The 25,357-nt window shown below is 46.7% G+C and overlaps 2 protein-coding genes across 8 annotated transcripts in view; one reads left to right on the top strand and one right to left on the bottom strand.

The window, feature by feature from the left end:
• Positions 1-11,899, bottom strand: part of Casp7 (caspase 7) — a 32,455-nt gene extending 20,556 nt beyond the window's left edge. The window contains exons 1-2 of one of the 3 annotated variants that reach the window (XM_046449919.2): positions 11,745-11,899; positions 6,209-6,318 (exon numbers count right to left, since the gene is read on the bottom strand). In XM_046449919.2, the coding sequence (XP_046305875.1) occupies positions 6,209-6,318 (110 nt within the window). In that variant the 5' untranslated portion in view covers positions 11,745-11,899. Of the gene's footprint in view, positions 1-6,208; positions 6,319-10,541; positions 10,681-11,054; positions 11,205-11,744 lie in introns of those variants that run through there. The other 2 variants (XM_046449918.2, XM_046449920.2) reach the window with 2 other exon arrangements.
• Positions 11,900-19,046: 7,147 nt separating this feature from the next.
• Nrap (nebulin related anchoring protein) overlaps positions 19,047-25,357 on the top strand; it is a 70,800-nt gene continuing 64,489 nt past the window's right edge. For 2 of the 5 annotated variants that reach the window (XM_058581316.1, XM_046449866.2), the window contains exons 1-4: positions 19,051-19,361; positions 19,695-19,789; positions 20,338-20,425; positions 24,558-24,662. In XM_058581316.1, the coding sequence (XP_058437299.1) occupies positions 19,290-19,361; positions 19,695-19,789; positions 20,338-20,425; positions 24,558-24,662 (360 nt within the window). In that variant the 5' untranslated portion in view covers positions 19,051-19,289. Of the gene's footprint in view, positions 19,362-19,694; positions 19,790-20,337; positions 20,426-24,557; positions 24,663-25,357 lie in introns of all 5 variants that reach the window. The other 3 variants (XM_058581318.1, XM_058581319.1, XM_058581317.1) reach the window with 3 other exon arrangements.

The raw sequence follows: 25,357 nt of genomic DNA, 5'->3' as shown, positions 1-25,357 counted from the left end.
CAGCCTCTCGGCAGGTCCCCCAGGGCCCCGGAGGCTGGAAATGTGAGACAGGGGACCGGGATCTGTTTGCCACTTTGCTTTTATTTTCTTGAATTCTGACCCCGAGCATGGCCCAGAGAGGAGCGAGATGCCCTAGGGGAGAACCTCTCCCAGGCAGCTGCTGCGGGGCTTGGACTGCAAGGGCTCTTGGTGGCTCCTGTCATCAGTACCCAACTCCCCTCGCCAGTGGCTTCCACCCACCTTCCCCAGCAGAGTCTGGGTTGGTGCCTAGCCTGACCACCATTTCTGCCATGGCCCTGTGGCTCTGCCTGTCTCCTGGGACCCCCAGCACTGTTTCTCTGAGAAGTGGAGGTCCAGTCCCGGCTCCATGCCTTACCTCCCCTCCTAACCTCCCCCAGCAACCAGGCTGTATCTTAAAGAAGCCTAGTTAATAGCTGCAGTCCCAGCCTGGGCATTCAATAAACACTTGACTTTACATCTAGTGCAGGGACTGCATGGCTCATGGGGGTGGCAGGTCACCTGTGCTAGGTGCTCCGGGGGTCACCTTTACATCAAGTGAGATCCTTCTTTGCAAGGTGCAGTGGCACATGCTGTAGTCCCAGGGGCTTAGGAGGCTGAGGCAAGAGGATCACGAGTTCAAAGCCAGCCTCAGCAACTCAGTGAGGCCCTAAGGAAGTCAGTAAGCCTCTGTATCTAAATAAATATGTTTTTAAAAAAAGATCCCTCTTCAAGGGCACTGACGACACGGGCCTTGAGCTAGAAACTGTGGCACATAATGAACTTAGACTGTACCCATACCTATTTCCCCTAAATAAATTTTTAACAATACAAACAATAATTTTAAATTATCTTGGGTAATTTTTATCTGTGTTTTCTAAATATTCTTCAATAACCAGAGAATGAGGAACACATTTTTAATATATATATAAATTTTAAGAAGAGTCAAGAGCAGCCTGGACTAGTCAGGGCCCCTGGAATGGAAATAAAACGATGCTGTCCTGCCACCTAGTGGTCGTGAGAAAAAAGTCAAGACAGAGCTTGGAACTACTAAGGGCCAGAGTCCTACCCAGGCTTCTGGGCAAAGGGGGGCTTCTTTACATTTTTGAGAATCCTGCAAGGTTTCCAGGGGGGCTGGGGGGGCTGTCTTGTTGATGAACTAGAAACAGGTGTGGGGCTCTGCTGCCTCCCTCCCTGTCTCCGTGACGGAGGTGCTGGGCATTCTGGGACAGGGACAGGGATGGAATGAGAGGGAAGCCATCTGCCCCTAGCCGCAAGGAGCATCTGGAGGAGCCAACCACACTCTGGTGGTGGGACACCTGGTGCCTCTCCAACTCCTAGATCCCAAGAAGTCACCAACCTCTGAATGCCATCTCAGGTCGCCCCAATGACTTATGTCTTAGCAGAATAAACAAGCCCAGTTAGAGTCCTGACACTGTCCAGGAGCCTGAAGTGAAGCTGGACACCCACTCTGTGCCTCAGATCACAATCTACGTCTATGACCAGAGGGCACGACTATTCTGTGACCCAGGTGCCACCTTTCCTCATCTCTCTTCTTCAGGCTCTCCTTCCACTTGGTCACAGAGTCCTGTTGCTTTTACCTCCCGGCACCTCCGGAGTCTGAGTGCCCTGTCTCACCTGCCCATCCCACTCGACCTGGACGACTGTCCCAGCCTCCTGGTTTGCTGCCCATCTCCATAGATCCCCTCTCCACTGTAGCTCAGGGTTCCTGCGTCATTTTTTAAAGGCTGTGTTAGTCTGTTTTATGCTGCTGTGACAAAATACCTGAGAAAATCAACTTAAAAGAGGAAAGATTTATTCTGGCCCGAAGCTCATGCACCTTTGGGGAACATAACAAAGACACAACTGATCACATCACTCTACTGCTTAAACCCTTTGGTGACTTCCACTGTCCTTAGGATTGATTCTAAATCACTTGACCCAAGGCCGCCTTCCCTCCACAAATGCAAGGGTTGGAAGGAAGGCTGGGCCACCATGACTCTGGCTCCCACTGCAGCCCTGGGGCCAACACAGAACCTGGGGCATAAAGGTGGCAACAGAGGCCCTGGGTGAGAGCTCAGTTTGAGAGGCAGGTGAATGCAGGTTCAAACCTGGGCTCAGCTGCTGATCAACAATGGGACTTGGCTCAAGGGACTTACTTGCTTTCTGTCACTTCAAATAGTTCATGAATGAATGACATAATAAATCATCGACCCAAAAGGGCATCTAGAGTGTTTAATTTTAAAGTTGCTGATACTTTCCTAGACAAAAAAATTACACTTAAAAATGAGGTTTAAAAATAGAATAACAACTCTAAATTCTCAGGGTCTGTCATAAATCCTAACTGAACGGTATTCAAACTGACTTCCTCCTGGTCGTGTTATCACTTAACAGGTGGAGAGGGTCAGACGTCTAAAGAATGTAAACAAGCAACCAACATTTTGCCATCTGGAAGAATAAGACATTGAATTACCATCCACTGTAGCTCAATATTCTTTAATAATTCAACAAGCACGTCTTATGCTTCATGCAACTAAAATAAGCATTTCAGATTCAGAAAGTGGCATTTAATTTAAATATTTTGCAAAGATACTTGGGGCTTATTTTGATAATAAGAAACTTGATGTCAGACAAGTACAATGGACCAGAATGTAAGGACTGAGGGGGACAGAAATCACACCACAAATCACAACCACTTAGGCAAAGCAGGGTTTAGGCCAACGTCTTCAAACAGGGTACTCAGCGACTTTGGAAGGGCTGCAGACACGGACACATCCTCAATTTCCATTTATATGTTTTTCTCCTAAAACTGGTCTGTCCGAAACACCACTACCTTTTCAAATTCACCCACCTCCATTGCATAAAAGAAGAACAGACTTTCGCACCCACCTGAATCTCTCTACATGCTGTCCAAACCTCCAGTCACCTAAGAAGGGACACATAAATATCCTAGAATCAGGCACCGTGGTGGGGCTTCCTGTTACACATGAGTCTGAGAAGAGTGAAGTACACACGGCATTATGGGGTGTTCAGGGCCCCACCTTGAGCTGTTCCAAATTCACTTATGTATTGAAAAACACACACACACACACACACACACCCCAGAATGGAGTGAAAGCAAAGCTGGCTCTTGTTTAATGACCTTGCTTCTTTCATCCCCTGATTGTTCCCCCAAATTTCATCAGTGTTGAGCTAGAGTCTGTGAAATCAAAACCAACACTGACTCCAGGAGGTAAACATAGGGCTGGGATTTATATCCTTTCCTTTCACCCTTCCCATCTGCCTGTCCATCCGTCCGTCCATCCATCCATCCATCCAAGAATTTGGATTTAGAATTCAGAAACAAGATGTTCATCACAGGATGCCTAATCAGCATTTCTTGGACTGAAAAATGGAATCAGATCTTCCCTGACAGAAAGCAAGTCCAGTCAGGGTACCTGGGTGCGGAAGCTGGCTGTGCAGGTGACATGGGGGCGGGGGGCAGTTCCATAAATGAGCAAGTTATGCTGACAGCTCCCAGGTCTTGACATTTGTTTTAAAAGGATAATGACAGATATATACTAAAGCTACTTTAATAATCTTTTCTTGTTGAACGTTTTGAATTAAACAGGTTTGTCCCTATGTAAAAAGGGGAGTGGATTTAATAAACAATTGTTTGGGAAGTTTTGAGTGCATTCTGGGAGAACTTCCCAGAAACTGAAAAAAGAACAATACCTCTAAAGATTGAATAACAAGGCCTTTATAGGTCAGGTAATTTCCAATTCCTTATTTTCAACATAATTGAAAGGGACCCAATCGAGTTGTCATTTTTGGCACAGAACTCAGAAGGAAGAATTAAGATACATTACTATAACAAAATTCCTACCCTCCCATGAACTCACTCATGATTTTTCAGTACATATAGCTTTAAAAATGAAAAACAGGAAAAAGACGAAATATCGAACTTGTTCTTATTCTAGCAACTAGTATTAAAGATTTATTTAGAAACTAATTTTAAAAGCCCACCCGCTTCATTAATAGTTGAGAATGCACTGCAATTTCCATTTAGAATCATTTTGGTAAGGAATTACTTAAAAATATTAATGATTTGTTAACATTTTTTTTTAGATCAACTGTGAATTAATAATGGCTTAAATAGTTAACAGTCTAGGATAGATTTCTTTTAACACTCACAATACCTGGAAAATGTCTTAAAATGAACACAGGCACACATAGGCACACATAAATACGTCAGGGATGTATTCTGCATTCCATTATATCAGAATAAAATGTAAGGGATGAATTTACAAAATAAAAGAACACCAGAGTTCAGGGGGAAACAAGAAACAACATAAAAACTCGCTCTTGAGAGAGTTGTCCATTTTTTTTTTTAATCTCTATAGATTTGGATTTCACTGGATATATTTAAAGAAATATTTTTATATCAATGTTTATATACCCCATTCTTTTTCTTCATTTCTGGGGAGTTTAGCAAAGCTTTACAAAGACTTCTAAAATGATGATTAAACAATTACTGTTTCTCTTTTCACTTAGTGGCAACCTGCTCGTCCCAAATCCTCAAAAAGGATGGGAAAAGTAGAATATCTCATTCACAGCTACCTTAACAAAAACTCTCTATGTCACTTGAAAATATACAAGGGACCAGGTAGTTTGGCAACACTACTTAACACTTGAAGGCCGCGGCTCCAAGGAGCTTTCCTGAGGGGTGGGTAAGCTTAGACCAACTTACCTCCTGGCTTTTGAAAGTTCCCAGGGGTTGGGGCTATATTTTTCAAGTATTTCACTGCATATTCTTTTCTTTTGGTACCAGGGATTGAACTCAGGGGCACTCGACCACTGAGCCACATCCCCAGCCCTATTTCGTATTTTATTTAGAGACAGGGTCTCACTGAGTTGCTTAGTGCCTTGATGTTGCTGAGGCTGGCTTTGAACCCAAGATCCTCCTGCCTCAGCCCCCCAAGCTGGTGGGATTTCAGGTGTGCACTACCACACTCGGCCAAAGATCCATTCTTAACCACAGATCTGAGCAACCTCAGTACCCTCTGCACTTAAAGGAGGCACTCTGCAGCTTCTCTCTGGCATCTCGCATGGCCATCCCCATTCCTGTGTTTCCTGAACTGCAGTACCTCACCAACCTGGCCGCCAGGTCACTAACGGGAAGGTCAAGTGTGCAGACTCTGGACAAAGGGATGAGTCACACGCGGGATAGTGCGAGACTCCCTGGGACTGCTCAGAATGGCATGCAATTTAAAACCTATGAATGGTTTATTCTGGAATTTCCCACTTCATATTTTAGACACGATTAGCCATGTGTAATCAAAATCTCTAAAAGTAAAACCATGGATAAGGGTGTGGGTGGGGCTGCTGGACAAAGAAGCTAGGTGCTTCTGACCCACGATGGCTCCTGTTTCCTGTCAGGAAGCTCAGCCATGGTCAAAGTTACGAGGCGGGTGCAGGGTCTCTCCATGTCCCCGCAGCCCTGCTCCTAAATGGACGCACACAGGGGAAGCTTCAAGTAGCCACACTGGAACCTTCTAGAGTCTCATCTCAGCTTCACCACTGATTGGCTGTCATCAGAAAAGCAACGGTTAAACCTCCTAGTGCCTCAGTTCCCTTATCTGTTAAATGGTGGGGACAACAGAACTGTCCCTGGGACCATGTGGCTTGGGTAAAACACTACCAAGCCAGCACACGAGAGTTTAATAAAGAAAACTATTATTAGTAGTAAATGTCCAATTTACAATTTTGAAAGTAGACTCAAGGAAGGAAGAGATGCGAACAGTCCAGAACATGCACTATCCTCCAGGGCACCAGGCAGGAAGGAGTCCCCCAGCACCGCCATCCCTTGGCTCCTGGGCCCTGCCTTTGAGTCCATTCCCAACTGGCAGCAGCAGCCCCAGTTCCTCCCTGCAGGTGCCTGCATGTCACCTCTGATGAGAACAGCCCCTCATTCCTGGGAACTTCCCCCAGACACACAGCTACAGAGCAGGAGACCCCTATACCTTGGTCCCCCAACTCCTGAGACAGGAGGGTGCACAAGGGACCCTGGTGTTGTGACATACAATCCACAAGATCCTATGCAAACCTCTAATGTATGGCATGAGCTTCCTTCCCTAAATGTCCCCTCCCCATGGGTGGGTGGAGATGGCAGAGGGTGGCAGGCTCAAGTGGTTGAGGGTTCCTGATGAACTCAGCAAGGAAGGAAACTTACCGGAAGACAGATGAGACAAACGAGGACCGGTCTGGCCTAGCATCCACGACATCTGCACTTGCAGAATCCCCGGCTCCCAGCTCCCCAGTGTGGTCCTGATCATCTGCCATCTGAGAGGAGGAAAAAAAAAAAAAAACAGGCAATTGGTATTCAGTGGCATTGCTGGCCTTGTGATATTTTTAAATGATACTCACTAGGTGACACCGTTTCCAATTAAGCCTGGGGTGAGCAGTTTGCATATTTAAGCTCCAGAATGACTACACCATCAATTAAATACACGAGTGCCAAGTCTATTCCAGGCCTCATTCCAGAGACACAGCAAAAAGCAACAAAGGACTCAAAGCCCTGCCTTGCCCACAGGAAGATTCTCAGCCTTCACAGTGTCTGTTCACTGTCCAGTGCATACAGTCAATCATGGGAGGTTTCTATCAACCGGGATCTTCACCACAATTCCTGGCAGGTAATAATGTGCTCATCCTTTGCCTGTTGTTGCTCAAACACAGATCAAGAACACCAGCACCTGAAAGCCACCAAGTCCTCTGTTTCTGATGATTTTACAGGGCTATATCAAGATGGATTTCTATCAAATCACTTTCCTGTTCAGGAATTGTCAAGAAATCTGCAGTGTCCACAAGCTTAGCTCTTAGCCTGTCTCCTTGGGCTTTAAGGGCTTTCCTGACCTATGGCCTGCCACCCGTTTTCGTGAATATAGAGAGTTCCTGTGGAAAGAAGCCCAGCCTGTTCATTGGCATTATCTGTGACTGTTTTCTCGGCAGGCAGAGTTGAATCATTATGGTCCACAGAGCCAAAAATATTTACTACCTGGCTGTTTACCCCGTGCTCATTCCTTCCAAAGCCCTTGTCTTGGTCTTGCTGATTTGCACTCTGCTAATACCCTGGGTCCGAAGGGCAATATAAATTCATTGTCAAAGGCATCTGGCACACAGAAGGTGGCTTATTAAATGGATATAGAGTGGAAGTTTGGAAGAAACGAATCCCCCAGGGAAAAGACTTAGTTGAGGACAATGCTCTTCTCTCCAAGAGGAGCCCGTCATTAGGATGACTTTTCACAATCTAGTGCTGTTTCATTCCTCATGAAGGGACCAGGGATCCTCTTTGAGCAACAGGGGGAAACCTCTCTAGACTGCGTTTGTACCTGTTCTCAACCTCTGAGCCTCTCAACCGCATTGAGCAGGCCCCAGCTACTGGGGCCAGTTCTGTTCCCCTTCCAGGGCTAGCTGGGGATGGCTGGAAGACAAGAAGGCATCATTCTACAGAACATTTTGTGCTCCAGAGCACAAGTAATGACTTCTGGAGGTGGGGAGAAGGAATCCAGCTCAGAGAGGGATGTCCACAGAGGCCAAGTGATGGCCTGCTGGCCTGGAGCTCCAAGTGTCATTGTGAGCTACCTTCTGGCCGACCTGAGAGACAGCTGGGCAGTGGCGAGGGGCGGGGGGAGACTTTAGAAGGTGATGGGGTATTGATGGTGGTGAGATTTCATGGACACCCATACTATCCCCAAACTTAAGAAGTGTATATTAAATACGCACAATTTTTCCACATCAATTATACCATAATAAAGTATTTTGTTTTGTAAGAAAATCCCTCAAGCCAAAATGTCTCTAAAAAAAAAAATCAAACATTTATATTTAATATAATCAGGAAAGCTGAGAATCTTGGAGACTCCCTGACTCCCTGTTACTCATTCAGTGAATACCTTCTGGGAGTCCAAAGCCCCAGGCCTGGTCTAGGAGTCAGGGACACACCTGTGAGCAGGGGGACCCTGTCCTGCCATGTTGAAGGACAGACATCGATGACAGATGGCTCAAATGTTGACCTGCAACTGTGGTGGGTACCGGAAGGCAAGCGCTGAGTGGCCACACCAGGGGACCTTGATAAGCCACCTAGGAGTGAGGGAAAGTTCTCCAGGGACGAAACAAACTCCCCTGAGATCTGAAAGGGGAAGCGGAGGGCAGGGCAGGCGGCACAGGAAGAGGGAGCTCTGTGCTCCTTAAACAGCGGTAGGTTCCATCCAAGGAGGAGCAAGGCTTAAAGTCCCCCACCTTCCCAGCCACAGGGAGAGGGCTTGGGACTCAGCTACAGAGAAGCAGAATTAGGCTGGGTGTTACAGCTCCATGGCGGGAGCTTTCCCTCCACTCACTGGGCTAGGAGACCTTCTTTCTAGGCCTAAGCATCATCTCTGGCTGACTCTGACCTCAGCTGAGGGTGGCGGGCCTTTCTCCTAACAACTTTGGTTAGCGGTGGACTGGACTCTTGAATCTGCAAGGCTCAGCATCAGTTTCTTCCTCATTCTACCAGGCTGGGCTTGATTGCTGGAAACACCCAAAGGGCCCAAGGTGCGGTTCCTGACCTTGGTGGGGTTCTTCCCAGGCATGCCAACCCTTGGTTTTGACCCCTGGCTTCCTTTCATTCTCACCACCCACAGAGAAAACTCAGGCTGGGCTCAGTTCTGCGTGCTTCCTGGAGAGGGCGCACCTGGCACTATGTTCTTATATCTGGCCCAGTCTCAGGGTCAAGGCTGCAAAGCGCAGACATTCAAGGAACACGGCTTCTCCCACTGTGAACCGTGTCTAATGTCTCTTTAAATGATTTAATAGACGATACCTACTGCTAATGGCCTGGATGTGGTTTGTTCCCCAAGGGTTCAAATGTTGGAAAACTGACCCCTAGAACGGGGACACTAAGAGGCAACAGAACTTTTAAGAGATGGAACCCTGCAGGAGGTTATTAGGTCTTGCAGGAGGAGCTGACCCCTTGGAAGAGATTAAGGTAGCTCTTGTAGGAACCTGAGTTCATTCTCTAGAGAATGAGCCTGGCTATTCCCTGGCTGCTCTGGCTTCCTGTCTTACAACATGCTTTCTTTCTCTGGCATGTGCTCTTGTCGCTGTGGTGGCATTCACCATGAGGCCTTCACCAAAGGTGAGCTGATGCTGGGCTGGCATCATGCCCTTGAACCTCCAGAACTGTGAGCTAAATACACCTCTTTTCAGTATAAAGGGACAAACCTTAGGTATTCCATTATAGTAACAAAAAATTGACTAATACACATCCAAAGCACTAACACACCAGGCACATAACAAGTCTTAGTTGTTATTACTATTGCCATAACTCACCAGGACTGTACCTGTATGCAGATTGGGAGCTCACCTTAGCCTTTTTTTTTTAATCACTGAAAATTGGCAGGCACCCAATACATATTTCTTAATAGATTAACTGAATAAACTGCATATCAAACAACTGAACCAAAGGGACCCAGGAGGATGGTTAAGAGCCCAGGTGTGGCCACCAGCAGAACTGGGGTTGAATCAGCTCTTGTGTGTATTGGCCACAGAACCTTGGAACAGGTACTCAGCCTCTGAGCTTCAGCACCCTGGTCTGTAAAATGGGAAACGAAGATGCCTAAGTCTCAGGCAGCTGTGAGGACCAAAGAGACAAGGCATGGCACACGCTGAATATTTACAAATATTCTCCATTATCACCTCTGTCCCCAGGACTGAGAGAACACTCAGAGTCAGACTCCACTGATATTTTAAAACAACATCCATATTTAAAACAGCTTTTGTGGAGACTGGAAAAAAAAAAGATTCCTATAGCGATTTCTAAACAGGCTTAACAGGTGCGTACAAGTTGGGGCAACTGGTACAGAGCTGGGTGGGGGAATTCAGTTATTACTGATTGTGTTTTTCCCCCCTAGAAGTTGGGAAACTGAGTAAATAGCAGTTGCTTTCCCTGCCAGGTGACATCACACAATCTGCATCCCACTTCTTGCCCCAATGAAGACATTCTTCCTAAAGGGTCCAAAGAGAAAAAGTCCTGGTGACCTCCTCACCTCCAGTCTCTGGAGGGAGGAAGCTGGGCTCTGCCTGGCACTCAAGCGCTCCACTATGTCACCTGACATTCACAGGTTGCTAGGAGACAGGAAACTAGACACTTGTCTTGCCTAAGAATCTTCAGAGAGGTTAAGTATGCTGCCCAAAGCCACACAGTTTGCACGTGGCAGAAAGTGGACTGTATACCTAGGCAATAGCAGTACGGAGGAGGAAGGTCAGGCTGAGCAGACTCTGAAGGAGGAAACAGTCTGAGTACACAAAGATCAGGCCACGTCAACCAGCGCAGGAGTTCATGGGAAAAGGGCTGGGAATAATCCACCCAAACCATCTACAAGTAATTTTACTTCCTTATAAATTGGAAAGCTGATACAAAGGTGAAAGGACGCAGGAGTCCACACATAGGGCCAAGTGTCACCTGGCTCTTTTTCACCCCCTCAAGATACCTCCAAGAGCCCTGCAGCAAAGGGTAGCCCAACAGTGACCTGAGCGTCAGCATTCTTAACTTTGACAGAGGGCTGCTGGGCACCATCATCCCCTCCTGCATCCGCACAGCGACAATCCGCCCGGGATCGCTGCGATTCCACCTAACAGACGAGGCACGGAGAGGACCAAGGTCCCACGGCCGGAAAGCACCGGCGTGGGAACTGGAACCCAGACCAGTCCGACCAGGGAGCCCTCCCTCCTTCCCTTCCAAGCCACCCCTCCTTCCCCGCCCAATCCCGAATGCAGTGTCCCCAGGCCCCAGGCTCTAGGAGAAAAGGGACGGGACGCTCAGCAAAGCCAGCAGGAGGGGGCGTGGAGAGTGCGCTCCCTCTCCCCAGACTCGGCGCCCGCGTTCTGGGCCACTCCGCACGCGAAAACCGGTTCCCACAGCGCGGCGGGCGGAGCGAGGGGACCCGGGCGGGAGGGGGGAGAAGGGCAGGGCGGCGGGCGGCGGCAGGAAGCGCGCGGCGGAAGGGCTGCGGAGTGCAAGCGGCGGCGGGGGCCGCGGTTACCGTTCCCACGGAGGCCAGAACCTGCGGCGGTCTCGTCTCACAGCTGCTAGGATCTGGGGCCGCTTTCGCGAAAGCGAAAGTAAAAGTCCCAAGTTTTAGGGGGCGGAGCCGCCCAGACGGGACGCGGAACCGGGCCAGGCCGCGTGCGCCGCGCCTGGGACTGTGCGCTGCGCAAAGTTGGCGGAGGACGGGCCCCTCGCCGCGCTAACAGCTCTGGCACAGCGCGTAGCGCAGAGGGCTACCCGCAAAGTGGCCCCGACCACCGTGCGCACTGTCCTGGGAGGACGCCCTCTGCAAAGCTGGGGAGAGCGCGCATCACCCCGGGAGAGCGCGCCCTGCGACTGTGGTCCCGCGGCGTCCCCCGCGCCATCTCGGGCCAACTAGGTGGCGCTCACAGGAAAGCGTGCCGGACGAAGTTTGCAGACTTCTAAAGGATCCCGCCGCGTGCGCAGTTCCCCGGAAAGCACATTCTGCAAAGTCAGCCGCGCTCAAATTGACTCGCAGCGATGGGGACTCTGTCTTGTCACCCCCTCCTACCCTGCCTCCAGTCTGTACCTCTACCTGGGCCTTCGCACCAACTTGAAGGCTCAGTTCCCAAAGCCGGAGGGCTCGTCTCCTGGCCAGACCCTTGACCCCAGCACGTGCAGTTCGCATCCCCCAGGGGCTCCGCGCCTCATAGGATGTTGTTACCTTCCCCCAAGACCGAGCCCCTGGGCCAGCTGCGAGGTCGCTGTGGTCTAGAGGCCTCCAGACGTCGCTTCCACTCGTGAGGGCGCCCTCCTTCCCGCGGACGCTAACTCTACTTTCTCTCCAGCAAGTTAGCACCTCGCAATCCAGACAGTTTGCCTAGATGTTGTACCAGAATCGTTCAAGAAGTGTTTATGGAGCGCCCCCAAGTGCCAGCAGTGGGTGTGTGACCGTGAGTTAGCCCGATGCAGAGAGATTGACATCCACCCAGACCCTCCAACACACGCCCTCTTTCCCCTTTTGGTTGACATCAGGCAATAACCTCAGCTGATTTTGCTTGCTGGCTCTCTCTCCCTTGTGCCTGAAACGTCAGTGTTATCTCTAAAATTTCACCAGGTAAGATCACTTGGTTTTAAGAAAGACTGGAGTAAGAGTAAGGGAATAATTATAATTGATAAACTCCTGTACATTCCTAAATTCCCACATATTTTTTCCACTTGAACTTTGTTTTATTTATTTTTTTAATTTGTTTTAATTAGTTACACATGACAGTACAATGATCTTGACATATCATACATTTGAGTCCCCGTATTTTTAATATGCACTTAACCTGATTCCTAATACAGGTACCCACATTCCTATTTAATACCAGTGTTCATGAAGTTTTGGAGTTAAACCATTTTAGATACTAAGATAATTTTATTTTAAAAAAATGGTTGTGAATCATTTGAGAAATCAAGGATCCTGTTGATAAAGCAGATAAGTTACTGTGATGTATGTAACTTGCAAGGCTGGGATATTGGAGGGTTTTCTGAAATACAATGAAACTATTCTAGAAGTGAGAAGGGGACATAAAAATTAATCTCTGCTCATTTGATAATGAGGAATCAGGCAGAGAAGCTGCCCACACTCGAGCTTGCTAGTGGCAGAACCAGGATCATGGTGCCTAGAAAAACAGTGAATTTTCCACCCCCAAGAAAGCTGCACCATAAGTGTTAACGTTGGGTTGGCCTTCAGGAATTCATAGCTGGTTCAAATGGAGAGGTGGCTTGAAAGGGGAACCTTTTCTAACCCCTGGTACTTTATTGTGGGTGGGTGTGTGAAACTCCAGTGTTATTGTTCTCAGGCTATCACAGTATCAACAAGTCACAGAAAGTTGGAAGGGAAGAAACCATTTTGAATGTTTCCTTAAGTGAACTGACATTTTGAATCCACACAATACTGCCTTCTGAATATACCTCCTCGGTGTCTCCAGCCTTGGACCATGTCATTTTTAACAATTTATTTAATATTTTTCTTTTGTTGTGCTGGGATAAAACTCAAGTCTTAGCCCTAAGCACTCTTCCCCTGAGCTGCACCCCCAGCCCCCGTCATGTAATTGTTCCATGCTTCCTTTCTATAATGACAGGAGGATAGCATGAGCCTCCTGCTCCTCACTCTCAAGACATCCCCAGCCCCTTCTATTTGGATGGTTTCCCAAGGGCTGTCCTTGCAGCTGCTCCTGGACAGGTCCCTCTGGGCCTTCCCTCCAGCCCTCTGCTCTGCTGACCAGGCTCCCACTAGTTCTCTGGCTCTACCTGCTGGGCACAGCACCTGCTGGCCACCAACCATTCCTTCTCCACTTCTCTCCAGCTCAGGCCAACCATGACTTAGCATAGGACCCCCACTGAAGGATGTCCCAAGATGTTCAGAAACACCAGGCTCAGGCTGGGGTCGTGGCTCACTAGTAAAGCACTGGCCTAGCAAGTGTGAGGCACTGGCTTCTATCCTCATCACCATATAAAAATAAATAACTAAAATAAATATATTTTGTCTATGTCCATCTAAAAAAACTAAAAAAAAAAAAAAAAATTAAAAAGGAAATACCAGACTCAGCACCAGCAGGCCCAAACCACCTCTCTGCACCAGCAGGTTTCTGCCAGGTGTGGGGCATGGGAAGCTCAGGCAGAAACTCTTCCCTAAAGGAGCAATTCATGTTGTAATTATTATCAACTAATGGCCTCTCAACTTCCAAATCATCCTTTTTGTCTGTTCTGTGAAAATTTATCTGGGCCCTTAGTAGTTTCCCTTTGTCTGTAGGGGGCGCTGGAGAGACATGGCGGGTGGAAAAAGCTTTGTTTCCTGGTTCTCTGCCTGGTGTGGCCTGCAGAGGACCTGGCTTCTCAGCACCAGCTTCTTATAGAGTGGCTCATGGTCAGAGCACCACACAGCCAGCAGTTTTCCCTGGCAACCCCCTCAGGTGGTTTTGTAGCAGAGTACCTCCATTGAGATACTTCTCCAAGAACTTCTCTCTCTGGCATCTAGAGGACTGACTTCCAGAAAGTTCCAGAAAGCAATTCCAGCAAGTTCCACTGGCATGACACCACAGTGACTTCTCTGCCATCCGGTGAGTCACAGCTGTGCTCCCTCCGACAAGGTTTGGATCTCAGCCCTGGTGGGGAATCCTTCTTGGGTTCCCATTTCAGCTCCAGGGGTAGTGGCATGTTCCGTTGTTATGTTTTGTGTGAGTTTATCTAACCCCCGATTCCTCAGAATGGGACTGTTTTTGGAGGTAAAGTTTTTCAAGAGGTAGAATGAGGTCATAAGGGTGGACGCCAACCTAATATGACTTTTTTCTTTCTAAGAAGTGGAAACTTGGACACAGAAACACATAGAGGGGAGACCATGAGAGGACACAGGGGAAAGACTGCCATCCACGAGAGAGGCTTCAGTAGGGGAGGCTTCTGGCCCAGGAACAGAGGTAAGGGTAGGTGAGAGAGCGTGAGCGCTGGAGACAGGGCTCTGCTTTGTGAATTCTCCACCCCAAGTGTGGGAACACAGTATTGACTGTAGGGTGCAGAGGAGGGGAGGAGGGAACCGAGTCGACACCATGGGCTCTGAGGAGCGGCATGGGGAGTGCATGCTTCATCTCACAGGAGAGCTGCCCTTTCCCCAGCCCACGGCCAGCTTCTTTGAGTGAGCGACTCTTGAACACCCCATGTGTCTTCCCTTCCATTCACCAAGGTTAGCTCCTTCCATGCATGTTGCCCACCCCAGAAGTCCCTGCAGCTCCTGCAGACCTGCTGCTCTAAAGGCAAAGGGGGATTTAAAGGTATAGGGGTAACACTCAGCAATGGGCCATGAGACATGAATGGGCAAGCTTCCCAGACCCCCATCCTTCAGTGGGATGATTCTGAGCACATTCTATACACTTTCCCAAAGGGTCCCCAGCAAGACTGAGCCCCAACTGCCTGTAGCCGTAATAAACTCACTTTAATGACTCTTCTTTCTCTAGTCCGTGGGACCATCTCCCAAACAAGCTATCTGTACCCAAGTTCTGGCTTCCAGCTCTGCTGGAACCATGAACCACGGCAGACATGAATTCCTGGCATGGGAGGAACAGCCCCAGTCTATCCTGAGCAGCAGTGATAGAAAAAGGGGTCAGTAGCTGTCCCCTCATTTGACCCTTGTCACCTCTGTAATTTCAAATACAGGCCATACATGCAGCCCTGAGAGTGCAGGAAATGATTTTGGAGCTGGGAAGAATTGCCTCATGCTCGGGATGACACAATCAAGACACAAAAAGATCTTGACCAGCTGACTCAAGGGGTCTGCTCTTTTATTTATCAAGAGGTAAAAAGGGAACACTACCTTTAAGTTCAAAGGGAAACCGAGTGCCCCATGAATGCAACAGTCATTCACGTGGAACAAAAGGCTGTTCAGCTTTTCACTGGTCACCAGCTCCCTGAGCCAAGACTTAAAACAGCCAAAGCAACATGGGGTGGTGCTGCAGAAGCATCCAGATGGAGGCTCCACAAAGCTCTACCTGATCCACCCCCAGGCCCCCATCCTGGACTCTGCTGATGGGACAGCGTCACATGCCTCTCAGCTGCTCCTTCAGACCCACTTGGCGTCACCTGTCAAGGCCCTGTGCCTACTTATGCCAACCCAGCTACACTGGTGGCACCCAGCTCTAGGAGGGCTCTGGCATCTTCTCATGGACTCAAACCACAGTGTCTTTAGGGTTCTGCTGCTGTTGGGGTTTTCCCATTGACAGTAAGACATGACAGGCTCTGGGACTCTCTGGACACATACATGGCATGAAGAATAAAGGACTTAATGCCCCAAATCTTTCACTAACAGGAGAGAAAGCCGATCACAGACTGGGTAGCAGTCATTTATGTGGTTTCTGAAGATGGAGATCTAGTGATCTAATATAGCTTACACATATTGGGCATCCCTAATCCCAAACTCCAAAACAGGAAACTTTTTGAGCACCAAGATGATACCATGAATAGAAAATTTTATTCTGTGAAACTTTGTTTCATGATCAAAATTATTTAAAATATTGTGTATGGCTGGGGACGTGCCTCAGTGGTAGAATACTTGCCAAACGTGAGGTCTTGGGTTCAAAAACTAAATCTAAAAAAAAAATGTATAAAATTATCTTCCAGCCATGCGTATAAGGTGTAAATGAAGCATAAATGAGTTTCATGTTTAGATTTGCTTCCCAAATCCAAGATAACTCATTATGTATATGCAAATACTCCAAAACAAAAACAAACAAAACAAAAACAAAAAAACCTCTGAAATCCAAACCACTTCTGTTCCCAGGCATTTTAGATGAGGGATACTCAACTTGTAGCAGGTGCTGGTCAACTTGAGAACCAAACCTCTTACTGACCATGCCCCTCATTCATTTCCTGCCCACTTATTCCTGCTCCCTGGATTACACTGCATAGTAAAGTCCTTGCCACGTAAGCCTTGACCTCGGGCTCTGTGTCCTGGAGAATCCAGGCTAAGGCCACATGTTGTTTGAACCAATCCCTGTGACCAGAGGAGCCCTTGGTGTGCTCATCGACTGGGTCTCCAATGGCCTGCTGTAACCTGTGTCAAAGGGAGGGATGGAGGCCCAGGAAGGGAGGGGGCTGTGCAGAATGGGAGAGGGGCGTGGTCCACGCACAGTGTCTGTTGTCTTAGTCGGTTTTTTTTACTTCTGTAACAGAATGCTTACAACTGAGTAATTTGTAAGGAACAGAAATGTATTTGGCTCACAGTCTTCTGGAGGCTGGGAGGTCCGACAGCATGAAGTTGGAAGGCCTGCATGTTGTGTCATCTCATGACAGAGGCCAGAGGGCAAGAGGGAGCAGCTCACTCAGGCGATGACATTAATCCACCAATCACCCCTCATTAGGCCCACCTCCCAATCCTGTGGCATAGAGAATGAAGTTTCCAGCACATGAAACTTGGTCACATCCAAAGCACAGCATCAGCCCGACTATCTTGCCTGGCAGTGAGTGGAAACCATCCCGTTTCCAGTTTGATGGGGGTTTCTCCTCTTGATTTCTGACATCTGACAGCAGAAGTGACAGAGCAAGTCAACTTAAGCAGCTGTCTTGCAGCATCCGTGTTTTCCCGAGTGTGACCGAGAAGGGGTGACAGCTGAGGGCTGCATCACCACCTTTGGCAAGGAAAAAAATGTTTCACGGCTTTTTCCTTGAATGCAGTCGACCCTGATTTCTCAGTCCCCCAGGCCCCCAGACTGGGGGCAAGTGCATTCTCAGTGATTTTGGGGGCTCCCACCCCATAGCCAGGTAGGACTTGGTAAATTTGGTGGAGAGCAAAACATCTGGAGTTGCATTTCGCATCTGCTCTGGCTCGTCGCAACCCTGCTGCCTCATCACCTACCCAAGCTATGTTTCAAGAGAGTCTGCGCAGCCTGGAGTCCCTGATGGGCCCCCTTCCTGTGGTGCACACAGCAGCTTTGTGCCCACAGGGGAGAACTTGAAACTCGCCTGTTCTCATGGGAACATTATTCTTCTTCACTTACTTTCTCTCCTGTGGATGTCCCAATATCACACAAAAATACTACTGACCTCTCTCCACCTGACCTGGTGACACCCAGCCTAATCTCAGAGCATTGAGATCAAAGGTTGCTAATTGGTAGCCTGCCAGAAAGATACTACCTATGGCCCTGTTTAATTGTTTTATGCCCATTTTTGTTATATAAAAGAGGTAATTTTGTGTGTAAATGCATGTTTTCAGCTTCTCTGGATATATCAGAACATTTGGGAACACTGGTTACTAATTCCCTGTGATAACAGATGGCTGGGTCTGAGGAGTTTGGGGTTTTTGGATGAGGTGTGTTCTCCTCCATTTGGGAAGGTCCTGTGACTTCAAACCTGGCTTCTACAGGCATGGTGGGATGAGTATTAACTTAGTTCATTAACTAAATAAACATTTTTTTAAAAAGTTTTGCGTGTACCATGGATTGAACTCAGCGGCACTCAACCACTGAGCCATGTTCCCAGCCCTGTTTTGTATTGTATTTAGAGACAGAATCTCACTGAGTTGCTTAGCACCTTGCTTTTGCTGAAGCTGGCTTTGAACTTGAGATTCATCCTGCCTCAGCCCCCCAAGCTGCTTGGATTACAGGTGTGCACCACTGTGTCCAGCCTCAATAAATATTTATCGCATACTCTTTAGGTATCAGACCTTGTGGTGGGTTCCGGGAATATAGACATGGCAACAAGGACCAAATATCCTGTGTTGGTGGAGCTTGTATTTTGATGGGGGTGATAGAATTAAAAATAAATACATTCATATTTAAGGTGGTAATAACTACAGTGAAGATCCTAAAGCTTGAAGTAAGGACTAGAAGGTAAATGAGCTTGGGGTGGTGGTGGCAGGTGAGGGAGCATTTTTGTATAAGGTGACAAGGTGACATTTAAGCTGAGACGGAAGGCAGTGAGAGTGTCACAAAGTGAGGGGGAAGAGATTTTTGTCCTCAAGCTACACTTTTGAAGGCCCACGACACAAGAGAACAAGCAGAAAGTCCTGTTTGGAACAGGACAGAATACAAAGGCCTGAGCACTAAGAGTTCTCATTTGCCATTTTGCATCCCAATGGACGCTCCCCACAATTTATCTTACTAATTTTTCACTTATACTGTTGTTTAAGTAAAAATGTTTGATGTTTAAGTGTTTCTAGTAGATAAAGCTAAAATTCACGTATGAGCTCTGCCCTTCCAGGGGAGTGAATCAGTCCTGTTTGACTTCCTGAGTTCTCGGGAGCTGGCCTCTTGGCATTAGTCACAGAATGCCTACAGCCAGTTTTTCTAATTAGATCACGGGTGGTGCGTGGCATAGGCTCCAGATTCTTTTCTTGGGTTGTGATCACAGCTACTGTTCGACTACTACCCGCTGCCTGGTCCTACCCCAGGGTTTGGCTGTCCACATAAACATGATGCTGTTGTGTGAGTTCACTCTTCTATTTAGAGAAGCCCGTCAGCTAGAAATACCTCCACCTTATTTCTCAGACGCATGCGTGCTGAGAGCGAGTTGCCAAAATAGCCCCTTGAGTAAGTGGTGGCTTTAAAAACCAACCAACTGCTGACTCAAACCAGAAGGTCAGTAAAGGAAAGTGGACGTTGGATTCTGAACGCTGGATCAAGGAGCCCATAGGAGTTTGTAGTCGTGGGGATTTTGGAGACTTGAGCAAGTAGCCTGGGGGTTCTCCTTGGATTTCTCGCCTGTTGTCTGCCCCTGTCTTCATTCTTCAGACCCCAAGATGAACGTGCAGGCCTGCTCCAGGTGTGGCTATGGGGTGTATCCTGCTGAGAAAATCAGCTGCATCGACCAGGTCAGTAGCCACAGCCTGGCCTTTGGGAATAATGACAAACATGGGATACTTGTCTTCTTACATATGGATATGTGGCTTTTTCTGAACCACAGGAGAAAGATGTACTTTTCTACCTTCGTTAGGTTCTACCCACTTCCGTGTCCTCTAGGTTGCCTCAAAAAAAAAAAAAGTTGTATTTATTTAACATAAAATAATTATATGTGTGTGTGGTTTTAAAATTTTTTTAATCACCATTTAATTCCTACATCTCAATCTTTAAAACCCAGAATATATAGGAATCCTGAGCCTGGGGTAGGGGATAAACAATCACTGAGTCTTCTCTGTGATTTCTAGATATGGCATAAAGCATGTTTCCACTGTGAAGTGTGCAAGATGATGCTGACTGTGAATAACTTCGTGAGTCACCAGAAAAAGCCCTACTGTCACGTGTAAGTGTCTGATGCCCCTTCCCTGCCTCTTGAGTTTTGTTCATTTTTTTGACAAGTAGTCTCCTAAAGGAGCAACCTGTGCCCTCCACGGTTAAATCCAAGCAATGTCCCCAAAGTGTCCACTCACATCCAATCACGGAAAAGATCCAAAGTGCGGTGTTATGCAGTGGGTAGAGAATTCCAAATTTCTTAAAGATCAAATCTATCTACAATAAATTCTTATTCACTTGTTAAGTGTTGTGCAGTTTAACTGCCAGCAGATAGGCAGAGAGTGCTCTAAGATTTTTAAAGTCACTTTCAAATCCTTTCCTAGGTTTTTTAAGAAAGCTCTCAAGTGATCAGTTAAAGTTTATCTTTAAGTCCTTATGTGCTGAATTTAATTGGTTTTATTTTTGTTTTAAGACTTTTTTGACCAGAAAACTATGAACTTAATTATTAAATTTTATATTTACTGATTTTAAAAAATCAACAGTACCATTAAGAATAATCATTCAATCATCTTGGATAAGGGGGTGTTCCTGATTTTGATTTATACCTCATTTTTGTAGCCATAACCCCAAGAACAACACGTTCACTAGTGTCTATCACATGCCATTAAATCTAAATGCGAAGAAGATTCCAGGAGCCGTGGGTGGGGTAAGTCACTTAATTTTTACATTTCAAAATAGCCTTTTAAGAAAATCCCTTTGCTTAGGCACCTGTTAGGTTTCTAAGTGGATCTCTGTAGGGGATGGTTTATTTCCTCCACAGACCCATGCAAAGTGTATTTAAATAGCACATGTCGCTCTTTGTCCTCCCTCAACATTTGGGGCCAATACACAGGATAATCTGGGTTCAGTATTTGATCCTTGATTCTAATATAATCTTTCTGTCTGACCCGCTCTGGGCAGATGGTGTTAGTTGAATAGGCCTTGCGTACGCTAGTGCTTAATACATAAAGCAAAATTTGCAGGGTTGGAAGATATTACAAGGGCCCTTCTTTTCTTTCCTCTGTAATATTTTGGTACAGAACATTCAAAACTTCCATTTCCACACTCTGAAACCTCTCTTTCATTAATTGCTTAAGATTATGTGGAGCCTCTCTTTCCCCTGCAGGTAGGGGGAGGTCAAAGATGTTTGGATTTGGAAATGAGACTGGCTTTGGGAGGGGAAGCGGGAGGTGGATGCAGAGGCCGTGTTGATGAGCCTGACCCCTTTTCCCTTTTGAAACATCAACAGTGAAGTTTTGTCAAATAACTAGCCGTTGATGGAACTCTTGCATCTCTTAAAGGGATGACTCATTGAAGTTCTCTGGCCCTGGCCGGGTGAGAAATAGCTCTGTGGGATGGCGGTTAGCAACTTTCTAAAATTAGAAAATGACCAGCGAGGTGGAGGGCTCTCTAATAATCTCTCCTTACCCCATGTCCCTTGTTGGTGTTACCCCTCACCCCTTATACTGACAGTGGCCTCACCATCAGGAGAATCTATATTAGACGGAGTGACCGCCCTTGCCCTGTGACTCTTTACATCTGCTCCGGGAAAACTTTATGTCACTAAGTGCTCCACACTATTGGCCAGTTTACATTATGTTTATTTAACAAGCATAATAGACTTGTTTAATTCACTTCCTACACATCACAAACCAATGAAGTAGATCCTATTATTTTCCTACTCTACTGGTGAGGAAACTGAGGCCCAGACAGTTGGTCATCCCTCATTGATTTCTAAAGATCCACAAGCCTTAAGAATCCACTAGCAATCCTAGGTTACTAAGAAGACTAAGCCTCTTAGAACTTTGATTTTTATCTTTTGATGTCTGCGGGCAGCTATGTGAAATTACAATAAGTGTAATTTAGCTCTTACTTCAACAGTGCCAGGAACTCAGCTGAGTTCTCTGTTTTCTCATGTATTCTTCACGAGAACCTCTGTCCTAGTGTCATATTGAAGTTGAGGAAGTTGAGGCTCAGAGAGGTTAAGTAACCTGCCCAGGTTCATCCAGCTTGGTGGGTACAAATCCAGATCTTTCTGACTGCAGAATTCTTGTCATCGGCCCAATTCCATATCTAACTAGAAGGTGGCAAACTCTCCAGAAGCAAAAAAATACTTGTTGATGTTTGCACCTATCCAGATGGTTTTACAGTTGTGAACGGGAGATGTGTTTACAGAATGCTCTTGCATGTATCACACTCTCTACAGAAAGACTGTCGTGTCCTGTCGCATCTTCCAACGCTACCCGAGCCACAGCTGGCAGTTCCACCTTACAGTCATGCAACAGGTCACACAGGATTTACCTTGCTGCAGTGCTAAACTCTCTTTCTTTTAACTGTGTGTGACAGGTCCAACCTGGCTTGAGGCTAGGATTATCGCTGGTTCTGCTTCCAGCCACGGGCAGTCATGTGGGCATCCCAGGAGGCCTGAGCGTGTCTATTTGTGTGAATTTATGTGACTATATGACTGTGTGTGTATGGACATATGTGTGTATGTGGGGAGTGCGTGTATGTGTGTATGCAGGTATGAATATGTGGGCACACACATACATATATGTACATGTGATATGTGCATGGGTGTATGTGTGTCTACATATTAAAGTGTATCGCATATGTGTACATGGTGTGTGTGCGCACATATGTATATGTGTGTGTGCTAGGTATGAATGTGTATATGTGCATATGTATGTGTATATGCCTTTGCATGTATGTGTGTGCATGTGGTGTGTATATGTATGTGCACACACTGTCTTCAGGCGTGTGTGGTATACACGTACACGTGTACATGTGTGTGCATGTGTACAGATGTGTAAATGGTATGTGTGTGCATGTGTGCGTGTGTATGTACAAATGACTACTGAGATCCCTTTCTTCTCCTTTCCCACCAGGGAAAATTTTAAATGGTCAGCTATGTCCCTTCTAGGCCCCAGATCTGCTCCCGCAAGACTTTTATGCAACCAATCTAGGGGGTGTGATGGGTTATTTTTTATGCCCCTTATGTCTCTGAAAGACTTTGCCAATGAAAGTTTTAAAAAAATCATTGTGCATGAGCTAAGAAAACAGAGGAAAGAAAGAGATGCTTCAGGGATGGTGGTGAAGGAGAAAAGAGGGCACAGATTCTAAGCTGGCATTTGCAGCAGACTTACGTTTCTGTGTTTCCAAAATGCCCTTCTTTGAAAAATAAATAAATATTTACTAAGACAGAATGTTGTGTTTGATAGGTGTGAGTGGAATTTTTAGAAGAATAATCATCTGTGTTCTCACCTATTCAGAGTATGAACTTTAGTCCTAAATGCTGGACGCTACTGGTCACACTATGGCTCTCCCCTTGTCCATCCTCAGTGGAATTGGGGACATTTGTGATTGTCACAGCTGGGAAGGGCAATTATTGCATCTGGTGGGTAGAAACCAGGGGTGCTGTTGAATGCCCTGCAATGCTCAAGAAGTTTCCCCACAAAAAAGATTTAACTGGTCCCCAAAATATCAGAAACCCTGCCTTAAGTCTATGTGACGCTCGTGGTACTTCCTTCAAATACTCGGAAAGCAGCGGGTAAAGGTGTCAGCATTTACGGTTTTAACAATGTACACCTTGGAGCAGCATGAAGCAGCAGTAGGCGGTAGTAGGCCGGGAAAGTCAGGCAAGAAAAAGTTCCCTTGATGGGAAACGAGGATCCCTGAGGGCGTATTTTTCTCCAGGTCTGTTTCCTTATTATCTATAAAATTAATGATTTAAACTTCAGCTTTTAAGAATTGCAGATATCTGGGCCTATCTATCTCAGACCTAATAAATTGGGCTACCTTCATTTGGACCTAAGACCCAAGTTTCTCTTTTGTGGTTAGTTTCCATGTTTTCTTGAAGAAATCTTTGCCTACCCCAAGTGATGAAGATGTTGACAGTGTGTCAGTTCTGACCAAACTGAGATACATGTGTCTGCGCCATCTGTGCTGCTACATCTTTCAGTACCATTTCAATAAAAAATCATGGTGTGTTTTGTAGACACTGGCAGACTGGTTCTAAGTCTTGAAGAACAAAATTGAAGGACTTAGGTTATTCTAAGTTATCAAGATTTACTATAAAAGTCGAACTCATTCATTCAGTGGAGAATTGGTACAAAAATGGAAAGACCAGGGTTGTCTTGAATACGAGGCCCAGCAATTGCTCTGCTCAGATGTGGTCCCTCAAATGACAACAGAGGCACCACTGCAATTCAGTGTAACAAGAATGATCTTCCAAGAAAATACTGGAGAGATTGGATATTTGTATGGAAAAAAAAATGAGCCTTGCCTCCTACCTCACACCTGTGCACAAAAATCAACTCAAAGTATATTATAGAGTGAGATGTTAGAGGTAAAATTGTCCATGAGGAAATAAAATACTCCCATGAAACTGGTGAGCCAGCGTTTTAGTGAACTCTTTGGGTGATGGTCACACAGAATGAAGCAAAGAACATTACTCTGTTGTCCAACATTTTCAGAGGTCACCCCAACCTGAATACTGTGTGTTGTGTGTTAAGTTCATGGAGACTTTACCTCAGTCTTGTTAATCACCCTGCTCAACACAGCTTGGCACAGAGCAGGAGCACAATATGTGCCACCTAGCTGGTGGCACAGATAAGACCACAGCAAGATGGGCAGCGCAGTGTGCCTTGGGGAAGATACTTTACGGTCAAGACTTGGGAAAGATCCCCCTCAATTTAGCTCCGTGTTATTATTTATTTATTTATTTATTTTCTTACTCTTCTCTGAATGGAAATGTTACCAACAACATCTTCACCATGTTCATCTTCACCATGTTCATGCAGACCCATGACCAAGAAGATGGTGAACAGTTTAGATCGGTTTTTCACTGGGACATGAAATCCAGGGATGGACCCGATGCACCTCACAGGCAACCGCTGGTGAACGAGGTGAGAGAGGAGCGATGGAGGGCTTGGGAAAAAGAGAAACGGCAGGCTATGCAAATGAGTTGGATGATGACGATGATGACGGTTAGCAGTAGTAATAGCAATGTCACTTCTACAGAAAATCAATTAAGTTTTCTTTTGTCCTTTCTGTAAATTCAACCAGCTGTGAAACAGACCTCCATCAATGCCTGGCAGCACTTCAACTGTGTCTTGTCCAGTCCAAGTTCTTGTCCCTCCAACCTTATGTTCCTGTCCCTGGGAATAGCCCCCCACACACACACACACACCGGCTTGCAACCAGCGCTGCCCTTTCTTCCTCTGGTCCTCCACTCTGCCCCAGCCCTTCCCTCCAGGCCACCCTCTCCACTCGGATCCTCATCATTTCTACCTGGACCTCTGTGAGGGCCTCCTGCCATGGCTTTGCCTCGTGCACATTCGCCTTTCCCCAGCCTCCTGTGCCCACGCTGGTCACGCACGGCTTCTTGTATGTTCCCGACTTCCTCGTCCACCACCCTCTCTGTTGACAGCCTCCTCGTTTCAGAATCCCTCAGTCATCTAGTTTTAATTACATCCATAATACTTGCATTTTTCTTATTATAAAAAAATTATACACTGTAAAGTTAACCCTTTATCCACCACCTCTGATCCAGTTCCCTCACTTTAGAAGAACCCACTGTAATCACTTTTTGGGTATCCTA

This window comes from Marmota monax, unplaced genomic scaffold (genome assembly GCF_021218885.2).
Source record: "Marmota monax isolate L192 unplaced genomic scaffold, Marmota_monax_Labrador192_F-V1.1 WCK01_AAM20220418_F8-fsc00004, whole genome shotgun sequence".
NCBI classification, from domain to species: domain Eukaryota; kingdom Metazoa; phylum Chordata; class Mammalia; order Rodentia; family Sciuridae; genus Marmota; species Marmota monax.
Note: the sequence above shows the minus strand (reverse complement) of the source record. Positions and strands in the feature narration are given on the sequence as shown.